The sequence below is a fragment of the Seriola dumerili genome, unplaced genomic scaffold, assembly GCF_002260705.1.
Source record: "Seriola dumerili isolate Sdu_G_001 unplaced genomic scaffold, Sdu_1.0 BDQW01000088.1, whole genome shotgun sequence".
Lineage (NCBI taxonomy): Eukaryota > Metazoa > Chordata > Actinopteri > Carangiformes > Carangidae > Seriola > Seriola dumerili.
Window position 1 is genome coordinate 14,972,171 of NW_019174343.1, and position 23,601 is coordinate 14,995,771.

The 23,601-nt window shown below is 40.7% G+C and overlaps 1 protein-coding gene across 1 annotated transcript in view; it reads left to right on the top strand.

Annotated features, from left to right (window-relative positions):
* Positions 1–13,697: 13,697 nt before the first annotated feature.
* LOC111221626 (FYVE, RhoGEF and PH domain-containing protein 5-like) overlaps positions 13,698–23,601 on the top strand; it is a 28,439-nt gene continuing 18,535 nt past the window's right edge. Inside the window, exons 1-7 of the mRNA XM_022745079.1 lie at positions 13,698–14,191; positions 14,426–15,910; positions 20,819–20,972; positions 21,431–21,489; positions 21,588–21,618; positions 22,301–22,452; positions 22,667–22,823. Of these exons, the coding sequence (XP_022600800.1) occupies positions 13,698–14,191; positions 14,426–15,910; positions 20,819–20,972; positions 21,431–21,489; positions 21,588–21,618; positions 22,301–22,452; positions 22,667–22,823 (2,532 nt within the window). The remainder of the gene's footprint in view (positions 14,192–14,425; positions 15,911–20,818; positions 20,973–21,430; positions 21,490–21,587; positions 21,619–22,300; positions 22,453–22,666; positions 22,824–23,601) is intronic.

A 23,601-nucleotide genomic window follows, 5' to 3' on the forward strand; every position in this document is an offset into this window, starting at 1 on the left:
TTCCTCTTGTGTCACCATCAAGTCACAATTTTGATTTGTTTGATACCTGCAAAACTGATGATGCTCTCGTCAACCTCAGCTGTACATTGTGTTTAGTGCTAATTAGCAAATGTTAGCATTCCAACACGCTAAACTATGATGGTGAACATGGTAAACATTATTCCTGCTACACATCAGCATGCTGTTGTAGCAACTCTGTCACTGAACGTGTTAGCATGCTGCTGACTTACGCATTTAGCTTAAATCACCGCTGTGCCTAAGTACAGCTTCACATAGCTCCTAGCATGGCTGTACGTTCTTTATGAATATTTATAGTAAATTTTCTTGAATGAATGATGGCTGTGTAGCACTCAGAGCAGCTTCTTCTATTTTGTGTAGATTTACCTCAGCACAAGTAACTAACACAGACTGGAGAAAAATGCATTTTCTCATCTTAATTTAACTTGCTGACTCACCACTTTGACGGGACTAATCACTTATTAGGGGCAGGAAGGTGTGTCTCATTGACAGGTCCGCCCTCCTCTCAGGGACCAGCTGCACTGAGAAATGATCTCTGCATTTAGTTGTGGCAGTTTAATCGCGCTTTGGCCGAGGGAAATGGCAACCTGCTGTTTTCATAATAGGAAATAAATTACCTTCAGCACTTGGAAGCCACTTCAGATCCATGGTAGTGGGATTTTTTAGTAATTTAGTTTACTTAATATTTTTTGCAAAGTATTAGCTGTTAAACCAGCAGCCCCATCTGTGCTGTTCAAACCTATACTGGCACATAACTAGAGCGGAGGTGTTAGTTTACTGTTGATATTCCTTACAGTGCAGCTAATAGAGCCTTGATGAGGCAGATTATGACTTGAGGATCCTGTTTTATGTCCGCAATTAATGTTGTCTTTATGGCATGGTCTTTTATGGCAGGTCCCTGATCCAGAGGGGGCAGCAGGACCAGTTTGACCCCTTGTTATTTCAGTTATACTGGAATAAAAGGCAAACCAGGAATGGCCAGGACACTGGGCTGCAATGTTTATCCCTTCTTCAAAGTGAAATTTCAGACATGGTAAGACCAAATAAACCCCCTTCACAGCCCTGTGACCTTCAGACACACTGAAGTTACGGTATGTAATGTTAAAGCTTACGTTCTGAGTTTTTGTGTTGTTGGTCAGCAGCTGCTTGTGATTGTGTCTTGTAGAGCCTCATCAGTAATGGCTCCGTTTGACATAACTAATGCTGCTGCAGTAAGATTCAGAGTCTAACAGACATGTAGTTGTTAAAACTGTAAAAGAAATAATAAAAAGAAGAAAACATCATCCATGCTATGCAAAACACCTAAATAAACATACACTGCATGCAATTTCAATATTTCCAAAGCAAAGCTCTTTAAATTTATACAATATAGAAAATATTTAATAATTTCATGGATCATCTGAAACACCACTGCTGATTGAGGTCACTTGAAGCGTAATTTACTTTTCCTTTCGTAAGTACGTCTTATTGTGCTTTTTGGACTGTGCAGAATCTTTTAAGTAACTCAAAGGAATTGTTGATTCTTTGCTAGATTTAAAGTGATAGTTTGACTACACATTTGTTTTCTAGCAGAGAGTTAGATGAGAAGGTTGATATAACTCTCATGTCTGTCTGTTAAATGTGTAGGTACCACAGCCAGTTAGCTTAGCTTAGCATAAAGAATGGAAACAGGGGGAAACAGTTAGCCTGGCTCTGTCCAAAGGTAACAAAACCCGCCTAACAACACCTCTGAAGCTCTCTAAATAACACTTTATATCTTGTTTGTTAATCCTGAACAAAGTGTAGAAGCAACATTTCATCACACAGGTCTTCCCCTGAATCTGCACACAGTTTACTGCTGGCGTTACTCCAGGAGGGGTTAGATATGGTACAACCTCGGACAACAACTCGTCTGTAAAAGGTTTTTAATCCTGGGTGCGGTTTTATGATGCAGAGTTTCAATGACCCAATTGGGGACTGAACTCACAAACTTGGAGCGGGAATCAAACTCATAAATTCAGGGTTGGTGCTACGACTACAAGATCATTGAGCTGGATCAATCCTTGAGATCGGAAGCTTTAGTCAACAAAACAGAGCAATTTTAGACTGTAGCCATAGAGACAAAAATAGCCCAAAGAGACAGGATTTTAAGCTTTTAGGATCAGTTTAAGATTCTTCTTTTAAATTACAGGCATTAACATAAAAACAAGTGGAGGGTATAAAGATAAAAGGCCATTAAAGATAATAGGTCATTAAGAGTCGATCTGTAAAATCAACCATACTGAGTCAACAAACAAATTTAGAAAACTAGTAGAGGTTAATGAAGTTTATAAAAAATTAACTAATAGTACAGTCTTGAAGAGAGACTGCAGTTTTCAGGTCAAGGTTTCTCAGACTCTTAAGTTGTTCGAAAACATTTATGAGACCCGTTCACAAATGCAAAATTCTTACTTTAGTAGTCCAACTATTAAGCTGTAATGTTTACATGCAAATAAGAAATAACCAGGATACTCCAGAAACCTGATGTAAATGCACACAGTGAGTTTTATAAGAACTTGTTTGGGATAGAGGGTGTGAAAATAACTATGTGACCATGAGATACAGTATATATAAAAAACATTTTTGTAACCTTTATAACAGATATCCCCATTTTTGTGCACAAGCCCAAAAGTAATTTACCCAAAATAAAAAGGTTACTGTTATTCATCTCCGTTGATTACAGTCATAACTCTGGTCTCCTTTGAAAGTTAACTTGTTATGATCCTGAAATGCTTTGCACAGATAGAATCAGGAGTTTCATCGATTTTCAACAACGTATAATTTGTCAAGGTTGTGTGAAGATGGAGAGCGGTAGAAACCAAAACACACCTAAAGTAGCCCTACGAAGGCCGAAGCGTCCCTCGGGTGGGACTGTGCATTTTAAAAGATGTAACATTTTAAATGGGAGATTTTGACTTAGAAATCAAGTAAAAGTTATAAAAGTATCGGGAATGCACACTAGTACAAAACAACACTGCTGGAAAAAACTGCTAAGTTAAGAAGTAAAGTAACTTTGAGATGAGTTTCTCAGTTGGGTCATAAAACAATAGGGGGCTTTTTGTGAGGTCTAGCAAGACCGAAAGAGAGACAAGTGGAAATCTAACATTCATTAGAGCTTATTACATTTCATTTCTGATACGTAAGCAGCTTTATCCATCTAAATTAATTTTACCTTCTGTACTGTACCACCTGAGGTGGACAACTGGTTGGTTTCATTTCTTTTCACCACGACATGATCCTCGCTGAGGGATGCAAGTTGTTCTTCTGTGTGCTTATCTCAGCTTTGGAGCTCTGCAGGAGTTTCACTTGTCCTCACAGAAATGCCACACGATATAAACTAATTAATAAAGTAATAGAAGTTGAGGGGATACTAAAATACAAAGGTGCAAGGAGAATAGCAACCAGAACTGGTTTCATCCCTTTGTTTTACTTATTACTTCTAATAGTACTGTTACTGCTGCGATCTCTGCAGCTGTTACAGATACTGTTTCTACTACTGCTAGTAAAACTCATGCTGCTGCCACTACTTTGAAAAATTAGTAACACTGGCGCCTAGAACCTGCACTTAACAGAATGTGGTCACTTGAAATACATTTTTCATAATTTGGAGGCCAAACACAGCACATAATAGAGAGAGAAGGATGTTGAAAAAATTAGGAAAAAAATCAGATTTATTTGACCACAAGCTTTCAAATCAGAGCAGTGTCCGTAGGGGCAGACAATTAAAACACATTATTGCCTCGACATCCCACACTGCTCAATGAAAGCACGGTTTTGCTGCTGTGGGCTCCTCTAATGGTCCATCAGTGAATAGCATCTTCCACCGGCGTGCATCGCCACCTCCACACTGTGAGACGATGTGCTTCAGATGGAGGCCCGGGTCCCTCTGTCAGCATCACCCCATTGTGAGCTGTAATGAGTTGGTGTGTGCGTAATGTGAGTTAATGCTTGCCACAGCTACTGAGCCGCTCTTGCCACCAGGCCATAATGCTGCTCCCGCTGTGTTGTGTCAAACAGCCACATGTAAAACAGACTGGCGCTAGTGAGCCGATGGCAGACCTGCTGCAGTGTCTCCCCAGCAGCAGATGGATCAGAGAAAGAGGGACAAAGGCCCCGTGGAGTCTCTAATGTCAGTGTTTGGCTGCTGTTCAATTCACAACATGGGTTGGCTGAATTTATGTTGTAAGTAACACCTTTGCTCTCTATTGACCACCTATTGTAGTAATTAGGGCTGGGTGTCATTTGATGTTTTGCAGTTCTACAGCCTGATATATAACTTATTCCTCTGCCATGGACCTTTACTGTTGTCCAACCACTATTAGAAATACATCAGCTGGCCACACCAACGCACTGACCAACAGTAGTGGAAGAAGTTGTCGGATTCATTAGTTCAGTAAAAGTGCCATAACATGAATTTAAAATACAAGTAAAAGTTCTGCATTGAAAATCCTACCTGCATAAAATTACAGGTATGATTAGAAAAACGTACTTAAATTGTGAAAGTATCAAAAGTGAAAGAAAAAGGAAAATGTCCCCTGTGATGAATATATCTGACTTCATTAGATATTAATACTAATGCATCAGTGTTTAAGTTGGTTGAGGTGGAGCTAGTTTTAACTTACCTTTTATACTGTATGTAGTTTGGTTGTTTAGTCCAGTGGTTCGACTGCTGGGGAAGTCAGAAAGTATTGAATGATGGACTGACGCACTGTTCGTTTTAGTCTATTCATGGAATTTGTTGACGATGAGAAATTAGCTAGAATAACACCAGGCTTATTGTTTCACTGCTCTCTGTAGCATGTAAGAACTTTGCTTAAATATGATGAAAACTGTTAAAACCTTGATTGACATCAACAAATCTGTTGTGGTTAGTCTTAAAAAGGCCCTAGTTACCATATACGGACCTGAATTTATTTCTATATGTCGCTGTGTTCGAAGCTGCAGTGCATTGATTTTAATCCTCTTGGCATCTGACCAGGTTTCAGTTTCCTCTCAGCAGATTTGTTCATAGTAAGAGTTTGTGATGAATTCATCATTTAAGCAGTTTGCTACCTTAAAGCCAGCTAATGTGCTTGAGATGCTGAGGCATGTTAAATGTCTTAAGTGTGTGTTCAGCTGAACTGCTGCTGCTGGGAGGGCAGTTTGTCTCCTGGGCAGTGCATGTGTCGTCTGACAGCCGCGTGTTGGATAAAGATATTAGCTGGGCACTGTTGACACTGCATGCACACTCGTAATGGCCTCATAAATTCTGCCCGTGTGAAAGGGAGAAAGAGAGTGAAAGGGGAAGGAAAGGGACTGTGGACTCATTGGCAGTCCACTCTCACTCTCTGCCTCCTCTAAACCACCCAGGGTGTTCTCTACCTGCAGTCAACAGATGCAGCAAATAGTGCTACAAGCGGCATTTGACATTTGTGTTTACACTACACTTCAGAGCTCAGTGGTTGCTTCATATTATGGTTAATAACCAGTAGAGGAACATCTTCTTAAAGCACTGATTCGCAAAAAGACTGAAGCTTTTACTCACCCAGTGTTGGTTTGAATAAATTTTCTTTTACATTTTTAATCTCACAGTAATAAAAAATACATGTACATACTATATGTTGGTGTAATTTTATGGAAAGGAAGACCAGGCAGCCCTAGTAATTTTATATAAATCATGTGATGATGTGACCCCCCCTCCTTATTTACCTGAAGGTGGAGTTACAGTCTTTCCGAACAAGCTGGCATGCGACATATGACATGTCGTCCACTATGCTGAAAATGCTTGTTCCTTGGTGGCGTAAGAAGCTGGTTATCACTAGCCAGGCTACAGAGTACAGTCTTGCATTTACAGGTAACACAGATAGTCACATTGTGACAATTGAATTTAAAAAGATCTCATATACAATAAGATTATGCTTTTGTTCTCCTAAATCTTGAACCCACACATCCGGTGACATCAGTGACTTTTGGTGTGAAAGGCCTCTTGCATTTTTTGCTTCAGCCACTACATTTCATATTCATTGTTCCTCTAGAACCTGTCGACCTATTTGCTGCTGGCTTGGGTTGGTCATTCTGCCACTGTGGTCCCCGTGTGACCATCTCCACCCTCTCTGCAACCTGTGCAGACTGCTGTGCTGCCGTTCTCCGTGTTGCAGGAAACAGGTTTGATATTCATAAATGTCACCTGCTCCTGTTGCAACTTTATACTGAGCTCTGGCTCTACAACCTTTCTCCACCAGCTTTGTTCTTTTCCTGCCTGGACTTGAGTCCGGTGGCATGCTCCAGATTCTCCCCAGCCCTCCACCAATTATTCAGATCTCCAATTATCTTCTGTTCAGCACCCAGACTGTAAGCAGGCTTGTTTCAGTTGCGCTGAGTCCTCCTTTGGCTGGGCTTGCAGAGCAGTTAACCCTGTCTGCTGTTTGGCAGCTCCATAAGTTTGTTGCAGCCTACTGAGTACTGTACCCACAACACCCTTACACAATAAAAGTCTTGCAATCCACATGAGCAGGAGGCAGCAGCTGAATAATGAGAGTTTTAAATGTGCTCAGTGTTGTCGGATCAGGTCAATGAAGTGAATTTGATGGTCATATGTGACAGTCAGTGACTTTGCCTAAATTAGATGCTGTAAAGGGAGGAAGCAATGTTTCTTTGGCAGCAGCATTGTCACTCCTGCTCGCTCCAGCATCACATTGGCTGTATTGATTGTAAGATCCAGGGGCTGTTAAGGGGCTACTTGCATCTCAATGTGTCCTTCAGTAGAAGATTAATGTTGCCTTTAAAAAAACAGACTATCCCACCTGCATTTCTCTTCATTATTAATGAAACTTAAATGGCAGTTTGCCAAACTAAAGTAAGCATCTGATTTTAAACACACAGCAGCTCTGCCACAAACACCCATATTAGCAAGTAGTGATAGTAGAATACATATTTTCTGTCAACAATAAGACTTCAAGGACGGTAAATGTTTAAGTAATCCTGAAAAGAGAGAAATGTCACTGGATATCTTATTTATAGTCAAGGCAATGCGGATTTAGCCCATAGCAGCCTCTTCTCTGGTATAGAAAACAGTATTTCTATCTTTTTAAGTGATCAAACGTGTGATAATATCAAATCCTTTTGTCAGAGGAATATTTGTATTCCTTGTCCTAATAAGGATGCGTTGAGTTCAACCCTTGTGTCAGAATTGCTGAACAAGGAATCCCAGGATCCTTTTGCATTCTCGTATTAAATTTACTGTATATCCATCACCCAAACAGTTAACACTATCTTGTGTGGTGCACACAAAAACACACTGACACACACATAACACTCACGACAGAGGGTCAATTCAGGTTAACCCAGTGTGGTTTTATGGAGATGTGTGATCAGTGCGCACATAAATATGGTCATTAGACTTATTGCTTCCAATGACAAGAACCTGATGGAGGTGTTGTTCAATTTCTGTTAATGGATGTCACTTAAATCAACAGTGACAAATCTGCTGAAAGTCAAAGACAATGAATAAATCTCTTTTAATGCGCATTATACTGTTCATTTGGAAAGCGTAGGAAATGTTGAAAACCAGCCCACTAACACCGGGTGTCTATGTCTATAAGTTTGACTGGTAATGTATTAAAGAGAATATAAAGCAATATAAATCAGTATTAAACCATAGCACAGACATCATTGACTCAGATTTAGTTAAAATGTTTCCTTACAGCACAAATAACCCTGTTCATATTGTCTATTGTTTATTGTACTGAGTCAACGCTATTATTGCTCCCTATGAAGGTAAAAACACTAATACATTTATGTGTAGGAATGAAACACATTAAGACAGGAAAACAAATATATGATGAAGATAGACATTTTTCATATAGAAATCTTCTGTCTGTCATAAATCTTATTTTTTACAGCTTTCCTTGGTAAAAACGATTCCCATTGTAAACCTGTCAGAAAGTTCTCACAGAAGAACAAAAACAACCCTCCAGCTGTGTTTTCTTCCTCGTCATGATGTGAAGGGAAACTAAAATTAGACCGATGTGACACAAGAGTTTGTTCCTGTGTCCTATTTGTTCAAAAACTCGACAGTTTACAGGATTCAGTGCAGCCAAAGACAACACAGGTGAACAATACTTTCCAAGGATACACAAATGTGCATCTGTGTTTTGTCTTTATGTGTGTTTGTGAGTGGATGTACACAACAAAGGTCATCTGTTTGCTTGGTTGTTCAGTGAAAGTGGGAATTGGAGTGACACTAGAGTAACAGCCACTAGGCTTCTTTGTTATTTCAATCTGTCCTTATTAAAACAAAAATATGTGTCTAATGGGTTATCTAGCTTTTTAAGAAAGTAATTTGAATATGCACTATTGATAAAAGCTTAGAGTTACAAATTAGACTAATTAAACTGACGTGTTTAAAAGCTGTTCCCAAGCCACAGTGGTGAAAACATCCACATCCACATTTCACGGCTAATTTGAAATAATTCACACCATTTGTGAAGCTGAGTAAATACACAAGGAATTCTAATAGACTTAGAAAAATTCATGGATCCCAATTGTCCAGTTATAATCCAAATGGAAATAAAGTGATTTAAACAGGCTTCTTGTCCTCTGGAGACACATACAATGGAGAAAGTGTCATTTTTTTTTCTAAATCTTATAAACCCCCCTTTCAAATAACAGTAGGACAGTGAGGACCATGTTGAAAATAACTGGGATTATCCTTTAAGTTTGGTGACTACGCCCTCCATGCTCTAGTTTTGCTGAAAGACTTGAAAACAGTCACAGGAAGGAGTATATCAAGATGGAGTTCCTTTTTTAAGCCCCAGTCTTATTGTTTCACCTCAGAGCAGGAGAGAGGAGGAGACGCACTCTTTCCTCGCCTGACGCAAAAAGGAGACACACAGACAGAGATGGACCTCAGGGTTCAGACTGCACATGGTGCGATTTGTTTTTCTAAGATGTTACCGAAAACATGCCGACATTCTTCAGTACTGTTACTGTACGCAGCCCATATATCATGACTGTATGTTTATCTGACCTGGATCTCGTACATCCCAAACCATGGGAGAGCTCCACATGAGTAAAGGACAGTCCATCGATTAGGTGTTGAACTCCGACACATAGACACATTCATTTTGATTTGAAGGGGGACACAATCCCTCGCATTGTAGTGCAAGAATCAGCACACGCTTATTGTCAACGGATCCCTTTCGACCAAAACCGAGTACTAACAAGTGTCCACAGCCAGATGTAGCTCATTCCTCTGTGCCATAGAGCTCCATTGTTGTCCTAAAGCTATTAAAAACACTTCAGTTAACCACACTGTTGCACTGGGTGCCATGTTTCTTCATTACAATAAATATTGGCACTTTTATTTATTATTTCTATTTTATTATAAATCAATGCTGTAAATACTCATTGAACAAATTGTGTATTAATCCACCTCTGAAAATAGTCTCCAAAACATGAAGTATTTACTCCTGTTGAATAATGTTTGATGCATACAGTGGCCAGGCTGTTTTAGGAAGTGAGCCAAGTGAGTCAAGTAAAAACAAAAAAAAAAACTCAAGTAGAAGTAAAAGCGCAGCAGTCAACAAAATGATTATTCAAGTAAGCGTCCTAAAGTATCTAATGAAAAGAAACTACTTGAGAGAAGTGAGTAACTTGATTAGTGTGAATAAATAAAAATGATTAAGAATCAAACATACATATTTATCTGTCACCAATTAGTGATGAAAATTCACATTGTAATCCGTATACCACGACAAAAATCCCATTAAACAACATCACGATCATCTAATGCTTAAATGTAGCGTGACGAGTTTATGCTAATGTAAAGTTGTAAAAATGCTGGTTTTTATCCCAAAATGTAGTCGAGTACGAGTGAAAAGTTTGCTGCATTAAAACTGCTTCAACACGTGCAAGTAAGAGAACATATGTATCCACCTCTGCTTTTTTTCAAAATAAAAGAAAGACTCTGTAACCTGTTTTTAAAGTTTAACCTCTTCAGTCAGAATGAATGGTCTACAGTAGTGCTACAGGCAATCACCGGTTGTAAAGTAATAGTCAACTAAAAACATATCGCCAGCCCCTTCATCCCAAAACACGTTTTCATATCGGCCATGTTTGTCAGAGGATCTGTCATTATTCCCTCATGCTGCAGACCACAGAGCCCACCGTCCTCCGTTTTATTGACTCAATATGAAAACTCACATAATGTTTTTCAATGAACCAAACACTCTGTTAGTGACAACACTGTTTATAGGCTCATAAACACATTTGTGGTTTCTAATATTCAGTAAGTGACTGTTTCAACTCAATAGTTAGAATTGTGTTTTTTTTAAAGTGTTGTCCAGGTTTTGTGTTGGGCTGTGTTGAACCATTTATTAAAGCTGTAAAGTATCAGGAAGACCATCACAGACAAATGCCATGTGGCTATGGACTAATGTGTCTAAGATTTTGTCATGTAGCTGTGGATTGATTTTTGACCTTAAAGTGTGATGCACAAGAATACAAAAGAGGAAACTGCTCATCAAAGACTCAGTACGCTTCAGTGTGCCGTTTGGCCTGGATCAGCCTCTCTAACAACAGTATGTAATGTACTGTAACACGAGGATTACATCTCATCGCATGCATGTTTTATGGTCCGAAAATGGAAATTTTTTAGGTATGAGGTCAGTCCATACACAAATACAGATGGCACCAAATAGAAAATAGATTCATGTGTTGCTATGTGTTGGGTGTGGTGTCAAAACAGCCGGCACTTGACTCCCATTTCTTTCTTCTCACTGCCTCCACAGAGCCACTCCCCATCTTTATGCTACTGTGTGTTGCTGTGATACACAGCACAGATATCTTTTTAGTGTAATAAATCTTCACCAGCTGACCACGGTTCAAGAGTTTAAAAAAAGCTCCCCTTACTTCACCGCCAGTGAGTCACCGTTAATTCACCGACAGGGTTAAATGTGAGCATGATGTCCATAAACTGCTAAGGATGTGAAGTTGGGCTGTGCAGGAAACAGGGAGAGCAGTTTCCTGTTATGTAGAAAAGAGCTTGTTCTACACCAATCAAACAGTCAGACGGGTGTGAAGGCAAACGAGGCTGGTTTATCAATGCAGGAGAGTTTATTTAAGATGCAGATACAGTGTGATTTTTAATTGGACATAAATGGTAATGCTGAGAAATGTGGCTTAAAGGTAGTATCATCCAGAAACAACTAGGATCTAAGGATGTATTGTTTTCACCTAATCATAACTTCATCTAAACTGATGTAATTACAGGCTCTAACACTGTAGAGAAGGAATAAAGGGAATTTTTTATTTAGTAGAAGTAATAGTATGTAGTTTTTTTTAGGTGAATCAGTATATATTATTTTGGTACCACTTTGTGATAAGGCACCACATTTTTAAGGGCTTATAGGCTGTACCTAATGGCTTCATTAGTGGTTAAAAATCATTTACTAATACTTTATAGAGTGGATGTCAACCATTAATAAGAACTTTTGGGTTGCCAGGTTGTGAAGATCCATTTGTCTGGTGTTTATTTTGTCTGTTTGCTAGAAATGTATTAATAACTGTTTGATCATCCATGTGGATTTTTAATATATCTAAGTGCACCTATAAATGTTGGTAGCCAAACTCTCTTCAAAACACTTCACAACCTGGCAACCAAAAAAGTCATCTATTGGCTTACCTATAAAGAATTAGGTAATTGCTGGTGATCAATTAAGACTTTGGCTAGAACCTACAGACCCTTTATAAAGAGTGCCATTTTATAAAGTGGTACTTATTTATATTATTTTCTATTTCCAAAAGTTGTTTTAATGTGTAGTGAGCAAGAAAAGGTTTTATTTAGAAGTCTGCGGTTGTGTTAGTAATATGTAAATCTACATGACGGAGCCTTAACTCGCTTCATCATATGACACCCTTTGCAGCTTTAGCATTCACCTTGTTGCTGCAAAGTATATTCAATTCACTTGCACAGGCTTATGTTAACATCTCCAACACTGGGCTGGAACTGCTGTTGCTGCAGCTGCTGCTGTCACAGGGATCCTGTGGTGTGGTGTAATGTGTAATGTGTGTAACGGGGAGCGGGTCGAGCTTCTTTCCATTTGGTTTCCAGTCGCGTCCTGCCCGCTGTAGGACGCACAAACGATCAGCTGAGCAGCGCCTCGCTCTCAGAGGAAGATAGACCGAGCTGTGTTCAGTCAGTCTCTCTCAGTGTGTGTATGTGCGCGCGCGCGTGTGTGTGTATGTATGTGTGTGTTTGGACAGTTCAACAGAGTTTGGTGCGGGCTCCGTTTTTAAATTGAAAAAAAAAAAAAAAAAAGATCCTGTGTATCGCAACTGCTTTTGTGAACGAGATGCTGGAGATGGTCGCTTCGCCAAAATGAACATAGGTGAGATGACTATTTTGAAATTGAATATTTGGTTTTAAAAGCCAGTTTTTTTTCACCGCGTATGTGATATTTGGGCTAATTTAAAACATTTTGGAGCAAGTGCATCGGGCTGGCCTGGGAGAGAAAAGAGAGTTGTAGTTTACATGTTATAATTTACTTTTTTTTTGTCTCGGACGCTACGTTTCTGTGAATATAGTGTAAATCCAGCGGTAGCCACAGGATGTGAAGCAAACCAAAGTGTCCTTAACACAGTGTTTGCTGATGTCAGGGGGCAGTGTAGTGATGGTTGGCTTCATACTGATGGAGTCAAGAGGTTTCAGTGTGATTTAGCACAAACTGAGCTCATGTTGAGTTTTAAAACTCAAGCAAACAGTTTGACTCCGCAGTCATGCAGTATGTGGAATATCTTTTTTAGTTTTGCTGGGTGAGAGTTTATTAAATACACTTTACATACATATGTTGTTTTCATCATTATCCTTTACCGCATTTACAGTATTATACCACAAGCAGTAGCTAAAGGCAGCCTGAGAGGGGGTTCTCTCACTTGAATCACAGGAAGTGAGTCAGGGAAATCCCTTAGATTTTTTTTGTATTCTCTCTCAAAGGGTGTAAAAGCTTACATTACACATTTAAGTCCCTTATTCTGCCCATTAAGGAGCATATTTTAAAATTTTGAGCAGATTTTAAATGTAAACTATAAATGAAAGGTCCCAGGAACCTTGCATGATCTTTATAGCAGGTTGTCTATTAGTTCTTGTGAACGAAATGATCAGCTGGAAATATTTAAATGTGGCACTTGATAATACAATTACAATTTTATTACATCTGAAGATAGAATCTTTGAGCAGTTTTAGGTCACAGTGACACAATACAAATGACCTGTAAGCTATTTTAAAGCACATAATCTTACAGTTTCCTTTTCCTGTTGTTCTTTCAGACAGCACCAAGCCTTCTGTTGCTCCAAAGCCAAGGTTTGTTTGTCACGGCAGCCTGAAGCTGCCCTCCCCTCTCATGTCTGCAGCCAGGGGTCCCAAACCTTCTATTGCCCCGAAACCTAAAGTCGCACCGGAGCTAAATGGCAACCAGGGAGGATGCGGTAATGGTGGCTTACTAATTTCAGACGGCGAGGTTGATGATGAGCACGAGACTAAGAATGGTCCTAACAATGTGATTAAGGCAGAGGAACAATTTAACGCATACGTCATAAAATCACCACGAAAAGATCTACAGAATGTGTCACAGGGGCCGGAGGACGGTGAGGTGACCGAAGAGGAAAAGGAAGAGGAAGAAGACATGATTCAGAAGATGGATGAGGACTGGAGATTAACTGACAGTGCTCTAACAGAGGAGGTGGACTCCCTGGAGACACTGTGGGTCAGTGATGCTGGACTCACAGCTTACTCCGAGGAGGTGGTGGAGATGATTGACACAGACATGACAGAGGACATGGACGCTGAAGGGTGTGACGCAGGCGAGGCGCTGGCTGACACAGATGGCCTCTCAGTGGGAGACATTTTTGTTAATAGCATCGATGAGGAGGCAGGCTGCTCCTCTGCTGAAAATCAAGACATGAAGAAGAGGCAGGAAAAGCTCAGCATCAAGGAGGACGAAACAGGCGACTGTACAGCAGATGATTTAACTGAGTCTTTCACAGATGAACCTGGTATTCCCATCAGTGAAAACACCAAGGACACCGATACACAGCAAGTTTTTCTATCGGATGGAGAGGAGAAAGAGGAGGAGTCTGTTTCTGATTGTGGCATCACTTGCAATATCCTGAAGTTGAGGTGTGGCCATAAAATGAAGGAAAAGGGCGAAAACATACAGAACATTAGTTTTTATGACTTTATCCCTGAAGAGCAGAAACAGCGACATGTCGCCTTAGAGGACGATCCAATCCACGAGCCTTATTATGTCTCTTCAGAGGACATTATTAACAGAGAGATGATGCCAAGGAATAACAAAGCTCAGGGACTTCCAAATAGTCCACGAACACCACAGAAGCTTTTTTCTCTAAACAGCAGTGGAGTATCAGCTGGGAACTATGAGGAAACAGGAAAAAATGGACAAATAGTGTGTGTGTCCTCTGAGGATTACGTGGAGATTGGTCACAACAATGAATACAGCTGCAACGGTGGTGATGAGAAGAAGGTAGGAACGTGTCAGAAAAGGACTTCTTTCAGAACGGAAGAGCACAAAGCTCGTACAGCAGAGGCCTTGTTGAATCATTTTGACTACCAGCCGCGGTTCAGGCTGGTATCAATCTCGGTGCCAACGGACACTGACACCTCGCTGACCTCTTCCCTCTCAGAAAGCCAGCTGCTTTCCCCAAACGACTCAGACGTGTTTAGAGACGAGGACGACCTGGAGGGTCACATCGTGCCGTTTCTGGACGACACCACTGATACGGAGCAGGACATCAGTGATGAGCATGTTTATGAGGAGCCGGGGCACAGTTCGGAGGGTGAAAATGTTTTTCCATTTGACAGGAAGGCCACGGGGATGCAATCCCGGTCACTGTCACACCGCATTAATAACAATGTGGCTGAGATGGGAGTGCAGTTTGTTCAAAGGCCCTACATGAGTGGATTTGGACAACCTGCACTGAGCAGCAGCCCCATGTTAAACTCAGTGCGGCACAAGAGCTACTCCAAACCCCACTATTTGTCCTTGTACCCCCGCTCCCTCTCCATGGAGGGACAGGACATGCCTCAGAGACAGAGAGAAGCCATTTGTTCATCTGGAAGCTTCTCCAGGTGCTCACCTTTGCCATCCAGCGGCCTGTCCACTCCAACATCTGTGGTAGATATCCCTCCTCCATTTGAGCTGGCCTACATCACCAAGAGGCCCATCACAAAGAGTTCCCCCTCACTTCTCATCGAGGGAGACTCATCAGAGAAAAACAGGAAAAAGAAATCCTCCCTTAAGCGCTTCCTGATGCTTAAGTTTAGGCGGAAAACAGAGAGCAAGTCTGTGGTGGATGTCAACCCGTCCTCCTTTAAGTCCTCAGCAGACTCCAGCCATCACACACCCAGCAGACTGCTGGATTTAGATACACACAGTTTAAATAACTCTCCACAGCTCAACTCACGCTCTGCTGGTAAACCTCAAGTTTCATCTGAGCCAGCCTCAGCCTTGCTCTTCTACAATGAAAGCAAAAGAAAAGGGAACTCTGTAGCCTTCCTCAATCGCAGCGTCGTCCGAGTGGAGTCATTTGAGGACCGCTCTCGTGTGCCTTTCATACCTCTTCCCCTGACCAAGCCTCGCTCCATCTCCTTCCCCAACACAGATACCTCCGACTATGAGAATGTTCCTCCCATCAGCTCGGACTACGAGAACCTTCAGGTCCCACAGCGGAGGCCTGTTCGCCAGGGACCCTTCGCGGACTTCTTTGACCGTCCCAGCCGAGTGCTGTCGTCTGCCAATGACACGGACGGTTATGTGGACATGAGCAGCCTGCCTGGGTTCAGGAGTAAAGCTCAGTCACCTGAAGAGGAAACAGAAAGGTATGTAAACAAGACTAAGAATCTACAACCATGATCTGTGCGGCTGTACCTTAGGAACAGGGGTGCTTTGAGTTAAATGCTAGTATCACCATGTAAATAATCTCTCAGTAACCATGCTCACATGCTGTGTAGCAGGAATAATGTTTACCATAGCCACCATGTTAGTTTAGCATGTTAGCATGCTAATATTTGTGTGCAGCTGTGGTATCTGATCACAAACCTGCTGCACAAATCAAACTTCCTCACCTGATGATCGTGTTAGGAAAAAAAATATTGATCCTCTGGGGACCGTTAATGTCTGTACACAATGACATGTCAATCCACACAGTAGTTGTTGAGATATTTTACTCTGGAACAAAGTGGTGGACAGACAAACCGACAGAAAGCCCATCCATAGAGCCTTTGTCTGTGTCCAAGCGTGTGTTGACGCTGCTGGACATAATGTTAGTGATTCTTACCACCTTTTACAGCGAGCTCTGGTCTTTTTTATTACTGCTCGGCCTCTGTGCGGGTTTAACAATGGCCCTGGGGAGGAAGATTTATAACTATTTATTATGTTGAATCCCCTGATGCTGGAATCACAGCCGACATATGGAAGTGGTGATCAGTGGCAGAGAGGAAAGTGGAGTACAGTAGCTTCCGTTTTTCATTGCAGTGAAATGTACAAAACCCCAGCTGTGATGTGCCGGTGTGTTGTTGGGGCATGTTGGTGGTAGAGGAGGAAACACTGGCTGTGGTGGTGGTCTCTTCAGATCTAAATTAACACAAGGCTGGTTTCATTCATAAATCATCTGTTTAGGTGTAGAAACAGCCTCCTGTGTTGATGTTGTAGGGAGAGTTTCTCGTCTCCCTGCTGTGGTGTTACTTGTTGGTATGATCAGCCATGCTGTGCTGACATTAACCCATCCCCCCCTGCATTCCTGTTGGCTGTGCCCATATCATACAGGCCGCTCAGGATGATTAATAGTCAGAGCATTTTGGAGTCATTGCTCTTCTCTAGCCAGTCAGGCACAACAGGCTGAGATACAATCTCACTATGTTCTGCAGTCAGCAGTTGTTCACTGTAGAGCTTCTCTCATCGTGCTCACCATTTTGGTGTGTGGGCAAGTAAAACTGTACAATAAAGGCTCCACGAGGGATATTAAAAATCTACACAGCCCTGCTAAAATGACAGGTTTTTGTGATGTAAAAAAATTAAACCAAGGTAAATAATTTCAGAACTTTTTCCACCTTTTAATGTGAACTATAACCTACAAGATTCCAGTGAAAAACAAATTGAAACCGTTTAGGAAAAATATAACTTACAATTACCTGACAAATAGGTGTGCACTCTCTTATAATTGGGGATGTGACTGTGTTCAGAATCAATCAGTCAAAATCAAACCCATGTTAAATAGTAGTTAGCATACACCTGCCATCAATTAAAGTGATTGATTAACCCTCAATAAAGTCTTCCTGCTGGATCTTCCTGACATCTTCCTCCTGCAAAAGCCGTGGTGCACAAAACGCTTCATTGTTGAAAGGAATCAATCAGGAGAGGGGAACAAAAGGATTTCTGAGGCATTAGAAATATCATGGAACACAGTGGAGACAATCATCAACAAGTGGAGAAAATATGGCACAACAGTGACATTACCAAGAACAGGACGTTGCTCCAAAATTGATCAAAAGACAAGGAGAAAACTGGTCAGGCAGGCTGCCAAGAAGCCTACGGCAACATTAAAGGAGCTGCAGAAATTTCTGGCAAGTACTGGTAGCTCCCTACACGTGACAACAATCTCCCCTATTCTTCATATGTCTGGGCTCTGGGGCAGGGTAGCAACACAGAAGCCTTTTGTCATGGAAAAAAAGATCAAGATCCAAGCCTGGATGAATTTTGTAAAAAAGAAAAAAAATATATCCAGTCTCCCAAAACATCGTGGAAAAACGTGTTATGGTCTGATGAGACCAAGGTTGGACCTTTTGGTCATAATTTCAAAAGGTCTGTTTTGCACAAGAACAACACAGCACATCACCCAAAAGAACATCATACCCGTAGTGAAGCAGCGTGAAAACCTTCAGGCATCTGCCACAAAGCTGAAGACAAAGACGAATTTTACCTTTGAGCATGACAGCGACCCAAAGCATGCATCCGAATATGCAAAGGAATGGCTTTCTAATGGCTGAGCCAGAGCCCAGGCCTGACTCCAAATGAAAGTCTGTGGGGTGACCTGAGGAGGGCCGTGCACAGGAGATCCCCTAACAGTTTGACAAATCTGAAAGTTTTTTTTTTTTTTTTTTTTTTTTTGCAAAGAAGAGTGGGCAAATATTAACAGGTCAAGATGTGTCAAGCTGATCGACTCCTACTCAAATATGAAATATATGAAATCAAAAGGTGCTTCAACTAGTATTAGTTTAATTTGTGTCACACTTATACATCCGGTTTATTGTAAATGGCTAAAACAGCTTCAGTTTGTGTTTTACTTGAGTTTTATAGGTTATACGTCACATTTAAGGTGGAAAAAGTTCTGAAATTATTTATCTCAGTTTCTTTTTTTTTACATCACAAAAACTTGCTAATTTAACAGGCATGTGTAGACTTTTTAATATCCACTTTCAGATACTAATTTTGTTGAGATGGATAATAAAATGTTTGAAACAAAACATTTGTCAAAGCGCTAACATAGACATAGAGCACATTAACAGATACAAGTAAGTACACAATCTTCATTCTATCGTCTAATCCACTGTGCTGGTGCCTCCATCCTGCGGGTTCAGTCATAACAGCGTGATGACTAAGTTCCCTTTTATCTATCTTGTATCACAAGTGAGTGAGTTTTAACATGTTTTTTGCTTTTTGTTTTGGACACATCAATTCAATTCTCATGCCGTTTCATTCAGTGAAGCTGGAAAAGATTGTGATTTTCTCATTTAGCTTATAAAGTATAAAGTGATAATTCAGTGATATTATCACACAGTGTGATACGTGTCTGCTTGTGTAGACTTACTGTCTTCACAATGAGCATAACTCTGCTGGTAGTATTAACATGAAGTTTTGACATTTGTGGTTTTTATGAGGTGTAATCGTTGGTGTACTTTCAGTGCGTTATGTTAGGAGTGTGTGTCAGCAAAGAGTTCAGGTATATTCCATATTTACATTAGTGTGTATGGACTGTGAGTTCACTGCCTCTTGCTGCCCATGATGAATTATTACTTCCCCCTAAAAATTAGTTTTATTGAGCTAAAAGTTACATGCAAATTAGGTTCCTTCTTGAAGAATGTTTATGTTGCTTTCTATTGGATGCCATTATTTTATCATTATTGTATTTTGTTGGGACTTCAGACCATGGTCTTAAGTCAGTAAAATCTGAATGTGAATCTTTAAAAGATCTCCCCTCTCTCTTCTTTTAATGCAATTTTGGGTCGACTAAGAGTTTTTGTAATTTTTATGTCATTGCTTTTCTATCACAAAATACACAGTTGCAAAGGTTAAATGCCTATGTGTGAGAGCCCAAGCTTTCTACGATAATACCAGTGAAAAAGGTGGAGCGATTATGATTGTCTGCTCCCGGTGAATACAGTGACTGTAACCACAGCAGAGCAATATCCGCATGGACAGTAGTGCGGATGGTTGAGGATTTTAGTTTTGCAATAGCCCGAAGGGGTAATATTAGCAGCTAGTTTGGAGATCGTTGGCATCTTGGCCCCATCACTGCCACCACTGGAACAAATAGGCTCACCAAGGAACCTGAGGCAAAAAGAAAATGAATTTTTTTTTATTTCCTTCTGTAATTTATCTCCACAGATTTTGCCGTGAGCGCTCATACAACATGGCAGGACTGTGAGATGTGACAGAGATGGTTTCTAAGTGATATAAAAGCCTAATATAGAAACTGTGCATGTAGTTTGTGGTTCAAGCACCCTCTGGTATCTCATCCAAAGTTTGATCCTGTGAGCAGTAATGAGCCATGCAGCTTTAATGTGTGCGATGCAGAGATCTGAACTGCTCACATATGTTGTTCATATGTAGTTAATTTGCATCTCAGTGGGGTTAAATCCGTTGGTGCTGGGAGTGAAACATGGCAGGAACATTGGCAAGACAATTGGTCACATAGCGCACTACTGCATCACTACTGTAACTTAAAGACCTGTTTTTATTTGCATAGCTTACACCCCCCACTGAGCTGCAGCCATTAGCATATTCATTTGGCCTCCCTGCAGAAGAGAATCTCGTAGCATAAAATACCGACATGCGTCCCTGGTTGGGTACAGTTGTCACCGCAGGCCCTTCAGGATCAGTTTATTGGTTTCTGTAGACCTACAATGTTTTATCTATTCACACTTGCTTCTAACACTGAATACAGTATGTTTATTATAGTGATATTTCAATGTAGAGGACCATAATGGACCATAAAGATGGCCTGAGTGGTTAAATGAATTTCATCTGATTTATTTTCACATGAATGAAGGCCGTTCACATTATAGAATAAGTGAGTCAAACTTGTGTTAAAAATTGAAATGCTACAACATGGAGTTCAAGACCCCCCCCAAGTGGTCCCAAGATATACCTGAGGGGTCACAAGATAAAAAAGGTTGAGAACCACTGGACCGGACCGTATTGTATCGCAGGTATTTGAAGTTTTTAGGTTTTCTCTGGAAAACTGTGTTAAATTTTTCCGAAAGATAAATTACTCTTCCACATAACCAATTTTTTCTGAAATAATAGCCACTCAGGCAGCTTATGAACCGTGTTTGTCGCTTGACCTTCAGCAATTATAATTATTGATTTTTACTTACTGTATTCTGGCTGAAAAGTGTGAATATATACGAGCTGTCACGGTGCAATATCATTTATATTTGGGTGTCTACATTTGTACTGTTTGTACCCTATTTTTTACTGATCTGATCCACCCTTCTCCCTCCCCTCAGTGCCTACACAGAAGCCTACAATGTGTGCTCGGTGGCTGTCGGTCCACAGACTGGTTCAGTGGGTGATGTCAGGGGACAAACAGCGAGTGAGGAAGACCAGGGGCGCACGTCTGAAGAGGAAGATGGCGGTGCAGACAGCAATTATGACAGACAGGTTAGTTAAAATTGTACAATTTAAATATATAATTTTATCATTACCTTTATCACTGAGTAATTAAGTAATTAAAAATGTCTTAGCCTTTGTCCATATTTTCTACTGTTTTCATGTTACCCACTATTCTGTAAAATGTTTTGTACAATTATTATGAAAGCGAAGGTATCACTCTTTCCGAATGCTAGATAGAAAATGAAGACATATTTGAAGAACAGAACACAACAACATGTTTTTCACCTTGGGCAACCGCTAAAATTGCCCTCACAAGCCAGGATTTTAATGTGGGTTAATGGAGGTTAATGGGCTACTACAAGGCTGTCTTCATTATTTAGAATTTGATTGCCGCTTAGAGACGATGTGGAGAGGAGAGCCAGCGATATTTGTTGAACCAGTGCCAAAATGCTTTAGCATTTCCTAACCCTGGGCTTATTACAAATAAATAATATGATTGTTTACAGCCTGACGGACGATCCAGAGCCTTTTACATCGCAAAAGAACTGGTGGATACAGAGAGATTGTAAGTAACATGTAAACTAATTTCTCTTATCCCACATCTCTATCTATCAAAACTAATCAGGTCCTTATTAAATTGAGTTTATATTTCTCTGTCCACAGGCATGTGAAAGCTCTCAAGCTTCTTCAGGAAGTGAGTGTGGTCTTATTAAATTTACTAATGCAATGTATGTGTTCAGATATTCTCTATGGGAAGGAATTAGTATCTACTTTAAACCACGGCAGGCTGTCCGAACTCTGCAGAACTGGAGTTGCAGAGTAACGTTTGAAAGAAAGGCAGTTCATGTTTCTCTGCTCAGGTTTACATTTTATATCTCTTGAATTCATCTTTCTGCTTCCTGTTTTTAGCAGACGCATACTATATTTACTTTTACTTCCAATCCTTAATTCTATGAACTAGCTTTTATTAAATGCTGTTTATGTTGCGTGTCAGTGAGCATGACTGCGCATGTTCACAGTCACGTCTAAAAGCTGCAAAGTACAAACACAATCTGTTGGCCTCTGAGCAGTTAGGGCTTTTGTGCCTTGCTCAAGGGCACCTTGCCATTGGCCATAAGGGAGGAACAAGTGCTGCTCCTTCACTTCCCTATTTAGAGTTACTCCTCTGTGAACTAGACCTCTGCAGCTCCAGTCAGCTCGAAGAGATGATTAGATTCCTTGATGTAATAGCTCATGTACTCCCTGCTGTCAGATATTATCTAGTTGTACTGCTGCAGAGGGAGGGAAGAAAATGCAGACTTTTGTGAAATTGTAAGTTTAGTCAGATTTTAAATATAAACAATAAAAAAGAATAACCTTTCCGCCACGTGTGCCAGGACTTTCGGGAAGCGGTGGGGGCAGCCGTCGGAGACGAGGGGGAACCTGTGTTGGAAGAAGAGAGGCTTCGAGAGATTCTCAACGAGCTGCCTGACGTTTACACTCTGCACCGCAGAGTCCTCACTGAGCTGGAGAATCGAATCCGCCACTGGTGAGACGCTTACACAATTGTTGAGTAAGGAATACTGGCACACACCCATTCACACATATGCTATAACTGAAAGGAGCTCTTCCCCACTCATCCTTGTTCTTCCATGGCTCCACAGAGTGCACACAGTAATGCAGCTGAGAAAGCTTTAAATATAAGCTGACGACCGGTGCATGCCACTTCTTCTTCATCCTCTCACGTCTGTTTCTTCACTCAGGGAGGAGAGCCAGAGGATTGCAGACATCTTCCTGTCCAGAAAAGCAGAGTTCTTGGTTTTTACCACGTACATTGGCCACTATGACCGGAGTATGAGCCTGCTGGAGGACAGCTGCCGGACCTCACCTGCCTTTGCAGCAATTGTTCACCAGTTTGAGGTCAGGCCTACGGCGCTTCTCTTACTGCAGTCCATGAAAATCAACATTTAACAATACACCTTCTGTATACTACAATATGAACCGACCTTTACGAGAATGAAATGTCCTCAGATGTGACATAAAACAAAACACAGTTTGGTACATGAAGTGTTTTCTCCACATCACATGTGAAGTCAGCCCCTGTATGCTGTTCATCTTCCTCCTCCTCTTCCTCTCTCTGCAGCGTTGTAGTTTATAATTTGTAGTTTATAAGAAAATTCTATTTGGAATCAAAGCCTGCATGAAAAGAAGAAAACACTTCTTGCACATTGCATTTATTTGGGTTTTGGTCATGAAATATATACAAACAAATGAAAAATAAAAACATGAATACTGGGATTGTTTGAATAATTAAAACATTTTTTAAATAGAAAACTAGTTGAGGTGATGAAAAAACTGCTGGGTTTTCGATTAGAAATAACAGGGAAACTTTGGTGGCAACCCTCTATATTTGTTTATTATCTTTGTCAAGAGTCTTTCTTATCTCTGCACATTATCTATTATCTGCAGAGTTCAGTGTGTGTACATTACGTGCATGTTTTGCAGTAGCAGAGATGGTGATGGCAACATGTGCGATACTGTGAGTGTGTGTGTGAGTGGTGGTGGTGGTGGTGGGTGGGTTAATTAATTTAAAATAAAGTAATTGGATCATTAGAATTTAAAATAGGTTCATTTTTCAAAAGGTTACAGGTAACGAGTGGAGTTTTTGACCTTACCGTGGAGCAGTTTATTTAGGCGC